Source organism: Oncorhynchus mykiss, chromosome 17 (assembly GCF_013265735.2).
Source record: "Oncorhynchus mykiss isolate Arlee chromosome 17, USDA_OmykA_1.1, whole genome shotgun sequence".
NCBI classification, from domain to species: domain Eukaryota; kingdom Metazoa; phylum Chordata; class Actinopteri; order Salmoniformes; family Salmonidae; genus Oncorhynchus; species Oncorhynchus mykiss.
The window spans coordinates 72476991-72492970 of record NC_048581.1 but is presented as its reverse complement, the minus strand read 5'-3'; the positions used below and the strand labels follow the sequence as shown (position 1 = coordinate 72492970).

General features: G+C 44.6%; 1 protein-coding gene across 3 annotated transcripts in view; it reads right to left on the bottom strand.

Annotated features, from left to right (window-relative positions):
- LOC110494508 (FYVE, RhoGEF and PH domain-containing protein 5) overlaps positions 1-15980 on the bottom strand; it is a 70409-nt gene that overhangs the window by 30797 nt on the left and 23632 nt on the right. For all 3 annotated transcript variants that reach the window (XM_036950582.1, XM_036950580.1, XM_036950581.1), the window contains exon 5: positions 13622-13652. In XM_036950582.1, coding sequence (XP_036806477.1) covers positions 13622-13652 — 31 coding nt within the window. The remainder of the gene's footprint in view (positions 1-13621; positions 13653-15980) is intronic.

Genomic DNA, 15980 nt, shown 5'->3' with positions numbered 1-15980 from the left:
CTGCTGTGAAGCAGACCTGCTACTTCATGTCCTGGCCGCCCGCTCCCCAGGGACGGACACTGTTGTCCTGCACACAGCTCACTAAGTCCCTACACAGGTCAGCAGCTTTACCCTCTACTTCTCTAATCTCCTTTCGGCCCCAGTGTATTGAATGAAGCCGTACCAGGTTAAATGACAGCGTTAGACAGTGGGTTAAACAGCCAGTCAAGCTAGGTCAAACCTGATAGACACATTTTATAAAGACATCAAAAGTCAGGTCTGAGTAACATACTGTATATTCAACCTGTCATTGGGAAAGCCCTGGAGAAGAACACTCAGAAGCAGATCTTCACTTTCCATTTGAGGACAGTGTCTGGAAATTCTTTGTATTTGTGTTATTCCTTATCAAACAATGGAACAATTGTTTGATACATCTTTGTGTGTGTGTGTGTGTGAGGGGGGGGGGGGGGGGGGGGGGGGGCTGTTCTAATAATGGATTCCTGAGTTAGGTCTGTTGGAGAGGGAACCCACTTTGGAATATCCCTTACCAATCTAAAAATGTCTCTCTTCTGCGGTTCTAGCTTTAAGAATTATTATAGACCAGTGTTGTTTTTATGCATTATTGCAACAGAATGATGAAACATGGTTGGATGTCATGCCTGATAGGTTGGTATGAGCAGTGCTGCCTGTAGCGTTTTGGAGGCCCTAAGCGAGATTTCAAAGGTAATATCCTGCAATTTTATATGTTTTGCCATGAGGTAGAGAGAAAACATTGACATTTTAAAGCACATTTCCTGAAATTGACACATTTTGCCATGATTTACGCCATGCTCATATGATATCCAGACCGGGCACCAGGATAAAGTGACTAAAAGCTGGCAGTTGAAATTGGTGAGGGATAAATATTTTTGGGAGTTCTTGCATTGGAATTATATTGAATTCTGCTTATATCACGCTATACCACTATAAACATAAAGTTAAAATGCTGAGACTCTAAGATCATATAGTTATTTTGAAGTAACAGGTAGACTACAGATTTCACACCAATCTCCGATGCGTGGTATCAGCTTAAATGGACAGCGCCCTACACAGTAACGCAAGGCCGTTTTGGTAAAGAATATAGGCTACAAGATAAATAAGGTAATTCACCTATTACAAACAGCCTATGTGAATACAGCTGTACAGACTGTCTTACCAAAATAATGTAAACTAAATGCTAAACGTAGCAGCCTAGATATTCATACATGCTGAATAGCAGTTTGGCTTAGAATACCAACATAACTGTGAATGCGAACGAATGGAACAGAACAAAACAGCGGTACCAAGTAGTAAGCCTGGTAAACAAAATAGATCGATAAAGACATGACACAATGTATATTCAGGCTAGTTACATTAACAGTAAACAAATGCAGTAAACAAAATATCAGATTGATAAAGACATGACACAATGTATATTCAGGCTAGTTACATTAACAGTAAACAAATGCAGTAAACAAAATATCAGATTGATAAAGACATGACACAATGTATATTCAGGCTAGTTACATTAACAGTAAACAAATGCAGTAAACAAAATATCAGATTGATAAAGACATGACACAATGTATATTCAGGCTAGTTACATTAACAGTAAACAAATGCAGTAAACAAAATATCAGATTGATAAAGACATGACACAATGTATATTCAGGCTAGTTACATTAACAGTAAACAAATGCAGTAAACAAAAGGCGAATGGAGATCCAAATAACCAAAACAGTTTACAGTGATGTAGTCATGCTCAGGTGTCTTGACAAATCAATAGGCCTATAGCACCGCTTCAGACATGAAAAATCATGCTGCTCATGAGTTCATCAACACGTTGTGATGCACAATACACTTCTGTGAATCAAACTCAAACACGTTTCCAATACATATGGTTCCATTTACAACCACGAAGTCCAATAGGCTACCAAGAAAAAAATTATCTAATGTATCCAGTTCTATGATGAAATACACTGTACCAATATCCAGCTATACCCAGGGGTGTGATTTGGGTTCTTTCATTGGAATTATTGTCACGACTTCAGCCGAAGTCGGTTCCTCTCCTTGTTTGGGCGGCGCTCAGTGGTCGGCGTCGCCAGTCTACTGGCCATCGCCGATCCACTTTTAATTTTCCATTTGTTTTGTCTTTGTTTCTACACACCTGTTTTTCAGGAGTTTGCGTTGGACTTTCGGACCCTGGCCGCCAGCGCGGGATGGAACGACAGGGCCCTGATCGATCACTACAGTTGTAGTTGGATAACCTGCTGGCTACCCACAGATGTCCAGATCGGGGTCTGTTGGTTCCATCCCACAGCACCACCGCTGCAACGCCCATGAAGCTGGGAGGTGCTGCACTTAGGGCGACCAGAGGAGGGGCCGTTCCATGCACCATCTGTGGCCGCAGAGGGCACACTGCCGGTCGGTGCTGGTGAGGTTCCTCTGGGAGACGAGGCAGCAGGCAGGGCACTCTCGTGTCACCCCAGGTGAGTCAGCACCAGGCTCACCCAGAGCCCCCTGTTGCTCACATGTTTTTGTTTATTAATTTTCCTGATTTTTCCCCGCATTCCCAGCATAAGGCGCTCGTAGATTCAGGCACAGCTGAAAATTTTATTGACAGATCCTTTGCCCATAGTTTAGGGATCCCCATTGTTCCTGTGGACATGCCCTTCCCTGTGCACACCCTAGATAGTCGACCATTAGGGTCAGGGCTAATTAGGGAGGCCACCGCTCCACTGGGCATGGTTACGCAGGAGGGTCACAAGGAGAATCTCTCCTTATTGATTATCCTGTGTTTCCCGTGGTGCTGGGCCTACCCTGTTTGACCTGTCATGACCCCATTATTTCATGGCCACAGAGGGCTCTCACGGGGTGGTCACGAAAGTGCCCGGGGAGGTGTTTAGGAGTTTCCGTCGGTGCTACTACGGTGGAAAGTCCAGACCAGGTCTCCACCGTGCGCATCCCCTCTGAATATGCCAAATTGGCTCTTGTCTTCTGTAAAAAGAAGGCGACTCAATTACCACCCCATCGACGGGGAGATTGTGCGATAAATCTCCTGGTAGACGCAGCACTTCCCAGGAGTCATGTGTATCCCCTGTCGTAAGAGAAGACGGAGGCTATGGAAACATACAGTATGTCTCCGAATCTCTGGGGCAGGGTACATTCGCAGGGCGGGGTACATTCGGCCCTCCACTTCACCTTTCTCCTCTAGTTTCTTTTTTTGTGAAGAAGAAGGATAGAGGTCTATGCCCGTGCATTGACTATTGAGGTCTCAATCAAATCACTGTGAGGTACAGTTACCAGCTACCTCTTATCGCCACGCCGATTGAGTCAATGCATGGGGCGCGCTTCTTCACTAAACTAGATCTCAGGAGCGCTTACAACCTGGTGCGTATCCGGGAGGGAGACGAGGGGAAGACGGTGTTTAGAACCACATCAGGCCATTATGAGTACCTCGTCATGCTGTACGGGTTGATGTTTGTGTTTGGGCAAGTGTATTGTTTTACTTAGCACCATTCATTATTCTGATTAAAGTTACGTTGCTCCCAATTCTCTGCTCTCCTGTGCCTGACTGCATACACCAGCTACACCCACCATTCTGACAAATATATTGAATTCTGTTTATATCACGCTATACCACAATACACACAAACTTTTAAATTCTTTATAATTCTTTTGACCAAGAAGTGATAGGTTGGCGTGAAATTTCCACTGCACTCTATCTATCCATGGACAGTGCCCTACAAAACTAAAGCAAGATTTTGATAAAAAAAACAATATGCTAGATTGTTTCTTACCTCTTCAGAAGAGCCATCTATATGGTAACTAATTACAGTGCCTTCAGAAAGTATTCACACCCCATGACTTTTTCCACATTTTGTTGTGCTACGGCCTGAATTTAAAATGGATTTCATTGAGATTTTGCGTCACTGGTCTACACACAAAGTGAATAAAAATGAAAAGCTGAAATATCTTCAGTCAATAAGTATTCAACCCCTTTGTTACGGCAGGACTAAATAAGATCAGGAGTAAAAATGTGCTTAACAAGTCATATAATAAGTTGCATGGACTCATTCTGTGTGCAATAATAGTGTTTAACATGATTTTTGAATAACTACCTCATCTCTGTACCACACACATACAATTACAATTCTCAATTACAATTCCTCAATTGAGCAGTGAATTTCAAACACAGATTCAACCACAAAGACCAGGGACGTTTTCCAATGCCTCGCAAAGAAGGGGATCTATGCAGACATTGAATATCCCTTTGAGCATAGTAAAGTTATGAATTACAATTTGTATGGTGTATCAATACACCCAGTCACTACAAAGATACGGGTGTCCTTTCTATCTCAATTGGCAGAGAGGAAGGAAACCGCTCACTGATTTTACCATGAGGCCAATGGTGACTTTAAAACAGTTACAGAGTTTAATGGCTGTGATAGGAGAAAACTGAGGATGGATCAACAACATTGTAGTTACTCCACAATATTAACATAAATGACACGAAACGAATGAAGTCTGTACTGAATAGAAAATATTCCAAAACATGCAGCCTGTTTGCAATAAGGAACTAAAGTGAACTAAGAAATTCACTTTATGTGGCCTAGTTACAGTTTTGACTTAAATTGGATTGAAGATCTATGGCAAGACTTGAAAATTGCTGTCTAGCAATGATCAACAACCAACTTGGCAGAGCTTGAAGAATTTTCAAAACAAATAATGTGCAGATATTGTACAATCCAGGTGTGCAAAGCTCTTAGAGACTTACCCAGAAAGACTGAAAGCTGTAATCGCTGCCAAAGGTAATGTATTGACTCAGGGGTGTGGATACTTACGTAAATTAGATATTTCTGTATTTATTTTTCAATAAATGTGCAAACAACTTTTCGCTTTGTCATTGTGGGGTATTGTGTGTAGATGGGTGAAAAAAATTATACTGAATACATTTTGAATTCAGGCTGTAACACAAGTCAAGGGGTATGAATACTTTCTGAAGGCACTGTACAAAAACACCATTCCTTGTGTTCCAATGTTTTGCATATGCAAAACTTTATAGCCTGTTGTTTCATTGGTTTTTACTTTCCTAAAACAATAATTGTTCACCTCACGATTCAGCTGTTGGAGATTTGAGCACTAAATGCATCGGGCATTGCTTACAAGGCCTATTGGATTAGGCGTCCACTGTATTAACATTTAAAAAAGCAGGAGGAACCTAATATGTACATTTTCAATTAGAATATTTTTTATAAAGATAAGCATTATATTTTTAGATTATAGGAGTAACTGATAGGCCAAAAACATTAAACATTAAAAAAAGTTAAACTGTCGGAAATCAGTTGGAGCACCTGTGCGCCCTGCCTTCATACCATAGGCTTGCAGTATAATCGGCTAGTAGCCACACCACAACAAACCTTCATAAAAGTTTCCCAACTTTATTAGGGTAATATCAAAAGTAAGTCAAGCCATTATTTATGGGGAAAATACAAGCAGGATATTATATTGCAGCAAACACAACGTTTGGCCAAAGAAAATGGCCCAACAGAATGAAACAAAACACTTGTGAAATGGTTTGAACCTTCACAAACGTTTTGAACACGCTATATTGCATCAATTACCAAGAAAAGCTAGCACCTAACGTACCCAACAAATGACAGCAATATGCTAAACATATTTATTTTACAACAGGCTGTCACGCCCTGACCATAGAGAGCCCTTGTTTCTCTATGGTGTAGTAGGTCAGGGCGTGACTATGGGGTGTTCTAGTTCAATATTTCTATATTGGTGTTTTGTATGGTTCCCATAAATAATAAAGAAGGAAAATATATTTTATTAGTTTACTCCAATTAGGGGAGGGGTGGCAGGGTTAAGGGAAAGTAATAAAGAAGGAAAACATATTTAAAAAATATATATATATATTTTTTTAAATGTGTTTTGGAAATGATGCAGACAATTACACTGATAGAAGCCACAATCTATCTGCAATATTATCCTAAAAAAATGTCATCATTAAAAAAAATGATCTCTGGGTTAATTATCTAATGTTAGTGTCATGTACTGTCATGTTGTCTTGTCTCTGTCCTTTCCCTTCACCCTGTCTCCCTCTGCTGGTCGTTGTTATGTTACCTTTTCTCCCCCTCTTTTCCCCAGCTGTGCCTTGTCTCCTCCTAATTACCCATTCACCCCGTTCCCCACCTGTTTCCCTTTTTCCCTCTGATTAGGTCCCTATATCTCTCTCTGTTTCTGCTCCTGTCCTTGTCGGATTCTTGTTTGTTTGTTTGTGTCATTCATGCCTGAACCAGACCATCGTCGTGTTCCTGTAACCTTGTCCTGTCCTGTCGGAATCTGCCTGTCCGTCTGAGCCTACGTTTTGTTTTGTAATTAAAGATACTCTGTTTTGTTAATTCGCTTTTGGGTCCTCATTCACGCACCGTAACAGAAGAATCCGACCAAGAATGGACCCAGCGACTTCGGATCCTCTCCACTCAGCCGTCGAGATCCAGGGAGCGATGCTAGGCAGACACGAGCAGGAATTGTCTGCTGCTCGACATGCCGTTGAGACCCTGGCCACCCAAGTCTCCAATCTCACAGAACAGGTTCACCATCTCCGCCTCGATCCACCGGCCACTTCCAGGGCTTTCGAATCTCCGGAGCCCAGAATCAATAACCCGCCGTGTTACTCTGGGGAGCCCACTGAATGCCGCTCGTTCCTCACCCAGTGTGATATTGTGTTTTCTCTCCAGCCCAACACTTACGCCAGGAGCACTGCTCGTGTCGCCTACGTCATATCTCTCCTTACTGGACGGGCTCGTGAGTGGGGCACGGCAATCTGGGAGGCAAGGGCTGAGTGTACTAACCAGTATCAGGACTTTAAGGAGGAGATGATACGGGTTTTTGATCGATCTGTTTTTGGGGAGGAGGCTTCCAGGGCCCTGTCTTCCCTATGTCAAGGCAATCGATCCATAACAGACTACTCTATTGAGTTTCGCACTCTTGCTGCCTCCAGTGGCTGGAACGAGCCGGCTTTGCTCGCTCGTCTTCTGGAGGGTCTCCGCGCAGAGGTAAAGGATGAGATTCTCTCCCGGGAGGTTCCTTCCAGCGTGGATTCCTTGATTGAACTCGCTATTCGCATTGAGCGACGGGTTGATCTTCGTCACCGAGCTCGTGGAAAGGAGCTCGCGTTCTCCGTTGCCCCCCTCTCCGCATCACTACCATCTTCCTCTGCCGGCTCGGGAGCTGAGCCTATGCAGCTGGGAGGTATCCGCATCTCGACTAAGGAGAGGGAACGGAGAATCACCAACCGCCTCTGTCTCTATTGCGGTTCTGCTGGTCATTTTGTCACTTCATGTCCAGTAAAAGCCAGAGCTCATCAGTAAGCGGAGGGCTACTGGTGAGCGCTACTACTCCTGTCTCTCCTTCAAGATCCTGCACTACCTTGTCGGTCCATCTACGCTGGACCGGTTCGTCAGCTTCCTGCAGTGCCTTAATAGACTCTGGGGCGGAGGGCTGTTTTATGGACGAGACCTGGGCTCGGGAACATGACATTCCTCTCAGACAGTTAAGGGAGTCCACGGCCTTGTTCGCCCTGGATGGTAGTCCTCTCCCCAGGATTCAGCGTGAGACGCTACCTTTAACCCTCACTGTTTCTGGTAATCATAGCGAAACCATTTCTTTTTTGATTTTTCGTTCACCTTTTACACCTGTTGTTTTGGGCCATCCCTGGCTAGTTTGTCATAATCCTTCCATTAATTGGTCTAGTAATTCTATCCTCTCCTGGAACGTCTCTTGTCATGTGAAATGTTTAATGTCTGCTATCCCTCCTGTTTCCTCTGTTTCTTCTTCACAGGAGGAGCCTGGTGATTTGACAGGGGTGCCGGAGGAATATCACGATCTGCGCACGGTGTTCAGTCGGTCCAGGGCAACCTCTCTTCCTCCACACCGGTCGTATGATTGTAGTATTGATCTCCTTCCGGGAACCACTCCCCCCCGGGGTAGACTATACTCTCTGTCGGCTCCCAAACGTAAGGCTCTCGAGGATTATTTGTCTGTAGCTCTTGACGCCGGTACCATAGTCCCCTCCTCCTCTCCCGCCGGAGCGGGGTTTTTTTTTGTCAAGAAGAAGGACGGGTCTCTGCGCCCCTGCATAGATTATCGAGGGCTGAATGACATAACAGTTAAGAATCGTTATCCGCTTCCTCTTATGTCTTCAGCCTTCGAGATCCTGCAGGGAGCCAGGTTTTTCACTAAGTTGGACCTTCGTAACGCTTACCATCTCGTGCGCATCAGGGAGGGGGACGAGTGGAAGACGGCGTTTAACACTCCGTTAGGGCACTTTGAATACCGGGTTCTTCCTTTCGGCCTCGCTAACGCTCCAGCTGTCTTTCAGGCATTAGTCAATGATGTCCTGAGAGACATGCTGAACATCTTTGTTTTCGTTTACCTTGACGATATCCTGATTTTTTCACCGTCACTCCAGATTCATCTTCAGCACGTTCGACGTGTCCTCCAGCGCCTTTTAGAGAATTGTCTTTTTGTGAAGGCTGAGAAGTGCACTTTTCATGCCTCCTCCGTCACATTTCTCGGTTCTGTTATTTCCGCTGAAGGCATTAAGATGGATCCCGCTAAGGTCCAAGCTGTCATTGATTGGCCCGCTCCTAAGTCACGCGTCGAGCTGCAGCGCTTTCTCGGCTTCGCGAACTTCTATCGTCGTTTCATCCGAAATTTCGGTCAGGTGGCAGCTCCTCTCACAGCCCTTACTTCTGTCAAGACGTGCTTTAAGTGGTCCGTTTCCGCCCAGGGAGCTTTTGATCTCCTCAAGAATCGTTTTACATCCGCTCCTATCCTTGTTACACCTGACGTCTCTAGACAGTTCGTTGTCGAGGTTGACGCGTCAGAGGTGGGCGTGGGAGCCATTCTTTCTCAGCGCTCCCTCTCTGACGACAAGGTCCACCCATGCGCGTATTTTTCTCATCGCCTGTCCCCGTCGGAACGTAACTATGATGTGGGAAACCGCGAACTGCTCGCCATCCGGTTAGCCCTAGGCGAATGGCGACAGTGGTTGGAGGGGGCGACCGTTCCTTTTGTCGTTTGGACTGACCATAGGAACCTTGAGTACATCCGTTCTGCCAAACGACTTAATGCGCGTCAGGCGCGTTGGGCGCTGTTTTTCGCTCGTTTCGAGTTCGTGATTTCTTATCGTCCGGGCTCTAAGAACACCAAGCCTGATGCTTTATCTCGTCTCTTCAGTTCTTCAGTAGCCTCCACTGACCCCGAGGGGATTCTCCCTGAGGGGCGTGTTGTCGGGTTGACTGTCTGGGGAATTGAGAGGCAGGTAAAGCAAGCGCTCACTCACACTCCGTCGCCGCGCGCTTGTCCTAGGAACCTTCTTTTCGTTCCCGTTCCTACTCGTCTGGCCGTTCTTCAGTGGGCTCACTCTGCCAAGTTAGCCGGCCACCCTGGCGTTCGGGGTACGCTTGCTTCCATTCGCCAGCGTTTTTGGTGGCCCACCCGGGAGCATGACACGCGTCGTTTCGTGGCTGCTTGTTCGGTCTGCGCGCAGACTAAGTCCGGTAACTCCCCTCCTGCCGGCCGTCTCAGGCCGCTTCCCATTCCCTCTCGACCGTGGTCTCACATCGCCTTAGATTTTGTCACCGGACTGCCTTCGTCAGCGGGGAAGACTGTTATTCTTACGGTTGTCGATAGGTTCTCTAAGGCGGCTCATTTCATTCCCCTTGCTAAGCTTCCTTCTGCTAAAGAGACGGCACAAATCATCATCGAGAATGTTTTCAGAATTCATGGCCTTCCGTCAGACGTCGTTTCGGACAGAGGTCCGCAATTCACGTCTCAATTTTGGAGGGAGTTTTGCCGTTTGATTGGGGCTTCCGTCAGTCTCTCTTCCGGCTTTCACCCCCAGTCTAACGGTCAAGCAGAACGGGCCAATCAGACTATTGGTCGCATCTTACGCAGTCTTTCTTTTCGCAACCCTGCGTCTTGGTCAGAACAGCTCCCCTGGGCAGAATACGCCCACAACTCGCTTCCTTCGTCTGCAACCGGGCTATCTCCTTTTCAGAGTAGCCTCGGGTACCAGCCTCCGCTGTTCTCATCTCAGTTCGCCGAGTCCAGCGTCCCCTCCGCTCAGGCTTTTGTCCAACGTTGCGAGCGCACCTGGAAGAGGGTCAGGTCTGCACTTTGCCGTTATAGGACGCAGACTGTGAGGGCTGCTAATAAGCGTAGAACTAAGAGTCCTAGATATTGTCGCGGTCAGAGAGTTTGGCTCTCCACTCAGAACCTTCCCCTTAAGACGGCGTCTCGCAAGTTGACCCCGCGGTTCATTGGTCCGTTCCGTATTTCTCGGGTCATTAATCCTGTCGCAGTTCGACTTCTTCTTCCGCGATACCTTCGTCGCGTCCACCCGGTCTTCCATGTCTCTTGTGTTAAGCCCGTTCTTCGCGCCCCCGCTCGTCTTCCCCCCCCCCCCCCCCATCCTTGTCGAGGGCGCACCCATCTACAGGGTCCGCAGGATTTTGGACATGCGTCCTCGGGGCCGTGGTCACCAGTACCTTGTTGATTGGGAGGGGTACGGTCCGGAGGAGAGGAGTTGGGTTCCCTCTCGGGACGTGCTGGACCGTGCGCTGATCGAGGATTTCCTCCGTTGCCGCCAGGTTTCCTCCTCGAGTGCGCCAGGAGGCGCTCGGTGAGTGGGGGGGTACTGTCATGTACTGTCATGTTGTCTTGTCTCTGTCCTTTCCCTTCACCCTGTCTCCCTCTGCTGGTCGTTGTTATGTTACCTTTTCTCCCCCTCTTTTCCCCAGCTGTGCCTTGTCTCCTCCTAATTACCCATTCACCCCGTTCCCCACCTGTTTCCCTTTTTCCCTCTGATTAGGTCCCTATATCTCTCTCTGTTTCTGCTCCTGTCCTTGTCGGATTCTTGTTTGTTTGTTTGTGTCATTCATGCCTGAACCAGACCATCGTCGTGTTCCTGTAACCTTGTCCTGTCCTGTCGGAATCTGCCTGTCCGTCTGAGCCTACGTTTTGTTTTGTAATTAAAGATACTCTGTTTTGTTAATTCGCTTTTGGGTCCTCATTCACGCACCGTAACAGTTAGTTACATTTTGTAATGGATAGATTGGCTAAATTTCTTTAAACTGACAATTCTTTGAACTGTCTTGTGCAAGTTTTAAGTGTACACAATACCTGTTAGCTAAGATGTTTGCTAGACATGATGTACAGGAGATTGCAGGGATTTGTAGTCTTGCGTGATGTCTACTTTGATGCTAATTAGCATTTCAAAATCTGAGAGTTAATAGAGCCGAATATATTGATAAAAGTCACCTTGTCCGAGAGATTTAAATGGTTATCAAAACGTCACGCCAGGGTAGGTGTACACGAAACACAGCCCTTATTTTAAGTGTTTCTAAAATTCCCCGTGGGAAAAATGATAGGTACCATTTCCCTGTTTGACCACTAGGTTTTTGGGGAATTATGACACCTCCATTGTGGGGCCCTAATAGCATACTCTCTAACTTTCTTTTTACTTCAATGAAAAAGGCCTCCATCTTAGAAATCAGCAGCAGCCTAGGCCAAGGCTCCTCTCTCACTTTCTCTCTCTCCTCTGCAGCAGGGCAGCCCTCAACAATTTTATTTATCGGCTTTTCATTTATTTTATCGGCCAAAAGCCGGCAATTAGAGGCTAACAGAAACCCTGCGCCCCAGTGGCATTCCATAGCCCCCCTACACACATCATCACAGAGAGTTATGTCCATTGTGCTGATACAGCGCATATACAGATTTTATGCCAACCTGTCACTCACACATTTTTCAAATAGGAAAAATAGAATTTGCGCCGAATACAACCTTAAGAAAAGATGGATAATAAAGGTAACAAGTAATTAAAGAGCAGCAGTAAAATAACAATTAAACAAGCTGAGTAATACATTTCCTATTTTTATATTGGAACATAAAATTAAAACGTATTGGGCACACGTTTCAACTGAGGGGACTGAGCCCCCTTTTGCCCCCTTGTGGAGCCGGGTACAATGATATCTATGTGAGAGTGACTAACAAAATCAATGGCAGCCCTGTGGAGGTCAGGGCCCCCGGGCACATGCCCTGTGTGCTTAGTGAGTAATTTGGTGATAATTAGGCCTACAAGGTTTAGATAGCTGGCTAGATTACTACATTATTTAGCAATCAAAATCTGAAATTAGATCATTGAGCGACTGTCGGTGACTGACATAAAAAGAGGAGACCTGCCAATGTACTACCAAATTTCAAAATTACACTTTGTGTATACTGCTTTTCTAACTCAACAGTAAGTTGAGTTTATTTGGTCAGGGGCCCCCTAGCTGCCACAGGACCCCACACGCAGTGCATAGTCTGCCTACAGGAAGAGGCGGCTCTGGGTATGAGGGACAAGTAGCTTAAATAATAACATTATTGTGAAGGTAAAAACCCAAGGTTAAACTACCTGCGTTCAGTATTAAAAAACATGGGAAGTGTGCAGGATTAAGAATGAATGAAAAAAAACATAAAGACAATAAGAATGCTCATGATCTTCACATGAAAGACTCATAACAAAGAAACAAAAAAATCCCATAAATATCATTATGATAATGATATAGAGTACGATCATTAGAGTGGAGAGTAAATGTATCACTCAGCTTGTTGAATTGGATCAAATTGCATAGACTACAGCTTTCAAATGAAACAATCATAAATCATGGGTCTATACCTAACTAACTAATTCAGGTTGTGCCTTTGCTCAAGGGTATCCAGTATGAATGATGAGGTTCCCTGGATTCAACCTGTCAGGTTCCAACTATCCAAGTAACCACACACCAGCTCTACATACAACATTCTTCTGAGAACAAAATGGGATCAGATTAATTATTCAGAGTACCACATTCAATCTATCCTAAATGTGAAGGTTGAGCTTCAGTGCCTTACTGGGATATGTCCATCTCTCAGCCAACCCTGATGGGATCTGGACTGGACACTTACTCTGACATGCAGAACAGAATAATGGAGAGGAATGACACTTCTGTGTTTGATGCATCACTGACCTCTGGGAATCAACAGTTCAACCCTTTGTTCTCCTCACTGCACTGCCCTCATTCAAAATGTCTCCCTCTGCTGTATTTCCTGCCCAGGACAACTTGTACAAAGAACCAATCCCCTTGCCATCTTGTACCAACATTTTTATTGAAGAGGTGAAGTTACAATAGGCATAACTGAATAAAAGGTTGACCTATTCCTGACCTTTGTCAGGTACCCTGGTGTCAACGAATTTGGTTGTGCCTGAGCGCTTGTGCAAGGACATCCAAAACAAAGCCTGGTGCGTACGTTTCTGCGTCATCCTCTGGCTGACTACCCCTGGGCTGACCAGCCTAAGTTGTCAAGGCGAGGAAGTCAACCTAGCTGGAACAACACTGATAAACCTGAGCACAGTGCATGCAGGCTGACAGCTGGAGAGAACCACCACAAACCAAGGAGCAGACACACAGGAAGTGATGTTATCAATGGCTTTTGGGACCTTTAATTGTAGTGTTCAGAGGGCTTTTTCCATAATACATTCTAGTCTGTTCACTGACAGTGATGTTGATCAGTTTGTTTATCTTACCTCTTGAAGGAGCTTGAGGGCCTTTACATGTCTGAAAAACAACGAGAGAGTTAGTGATATTGTATTGTCAGCTTGAATGGGAATCCATTCACACATCCATTCAGACATAGTAGGAGATTATAACAAGATATAAAAGAACAAGGTGCAAAGTCTTTCCCATGATTTACATATACTGAACAAAATTATAAATGCAACATGTAAAGTGTTGGTCCCGTGTTTCATGAGCTGAAATAAAAGATATCAGAAATGTCTCTCAAATGTTGTGCACAAATTTGTTTACATCCCTGTTAGTGAGCATTTCTCCTTCGCCAAGATAATCCATCCACCTGATTTCCTTCTATGAACTTTAACTCAGTAACATCTTGAAATTGTTGCATGTTGTGTTTATATTTTTGTTCAGTGTAGTAAAACGATTACCATGATTAAATGTCAAGGATCAATGCGCATCCACTGTCCCACGGCCCAGCCAGGCATGTATGAACTTAATATTAACTTAGAAACATCTAGACATGAATTGGTTTGGTGCAGTGGGGGTTATTTACAGTGCCTTGCGAAAGTATTTGGCCCCCTTGAACTTTGCGACCTTTTGCCATATTTCAGGCTTCAAACATAAAGATATAAAACTGTATTTTTTTTGTGAAGAATCAACAACAAGTGGGACACAATCATGAAGTGGAATGACATTTATTGGATATTTCAAACTTTTTTAACAAATCAAAAACTGAAAAATTGGGCGTGCAAAATTATTCAGCCCCCTTAAGTTAATACTTTGTAGCGCCACCTTTTGCTGCGATTACAGCTGTAAGTCGCTTGGGGTATGTCTCTATCAGTTTTGCACATCGAGAGACTGACATTTTTTCCCATTCCTCCTTGCAAAACAGCTCGAGCTCAGTGAGGTTGGATGGAGAACATTTGTGAACAGCAGTTTTCAGTTCTTTCCACAGATTCTCGATTGGATTCAGGTCTGGACTTTGACTGGCCATTCTAACACCTGGATATGTTTATTTTTGAACCATTCCATTGTAGATTTTGCTTTATTTTTGGATCATTGTCTTGTTGGAAGACAAATCTCCGTCCCAGTCTCAGGTCTTTTGCAGACTCCATCAGGTTTTCCTCCAGAATGGTCCTGTATTTGGCTCCATCCATCTTCCCATCAATTTTAACCATCCACGTCCCTGCTGAAGAAAAGCAGGCCCAAACCATGATGCTGCCACCACCATGTTTGACAGTGGGGATGGTGTGTTCAGCTGTGTTGCTTTTACGCCAAACATAACGTTTTGCATTGTTGCCAAAAAGTTCAATTTTGGTTTGATCTGACCAGAGCACCTTCTTCCACATGTTTGGTGTGTCTCCCAGGTGGCTTGTGGCAAACTTTAAACAACACTTTTTATGGATATCTTTAAGAAATGGCTTTCTTCTTGCCACTCTTCCATAAAGGCCAGATTTGTGCAATATACGACTGATTGTTGTCCTATGGACAGAGTCTCCCACCTCAGCTGTAGATCTCTGCAGTTCATCCAGAGTGATCATGGGCCACTTGGCTGCATCTCTGATCAGTCTTCTCCTTGTATGAGCTGAAAGTTTAGCGGGACGGCCAGGTCTTGGTAGATTTGCAGTGGTCTGATACTCCTTCCATTTCAATATTATCGCTTGCACAGTGCTCCTTGGGATGTTTAAAGCTTGGAAAATCTTTTTGTATCCAAATCCGGCTTTAAACTTCTTCACAACAGTATCTCGGACCTGCCTGGTGTGTTCCTTGTTCTTCATGATGCTCTCTGCGCTTTTAACGAACCTCCGAGACTATCACAGTGCAGGTGCATTTATACGGAGACTTGATTACACACAGGTGGATTGTATTTATCATCATTAGTCATTTAGGTCAACATTGGATCATTCAGAGATCCTCACTGAACTTCTGGAGAGAGTTTGCTGCACTGAAAGTAAAGGGGCTGAATAATTTTGCACGCCCAATTTTTCAGTTTTTGATTTGTTAAAAAAGTTTGAAATATCCAATAAATGTCGTTCCACTTCATGATTGTGTCCCACTTGTTGTTGATTCTTCACAAGAAAATACAGTTTTATATCCTTATGTTTGAAGCCTGAAATGTGGCAAAAGGTCGCAAAGTTCAAGGGGGCCGAATACTTTCGCAAGGCACTGTAAGCCTTGGTGTGTGCCTATCTGACCTGTGCAACATGAAGCATTATTATATATATTTTTGCAATCTCCACCGTGGCACGCATTTGAACTTCACTAGACTGACAGATTCTCTGATCCAGGCCAATTCACTTATCAGGATCATTATAATGGATATATCCAAAGAATTGGTAATAAAAACAAAGGTAAAACAAATGAATATGC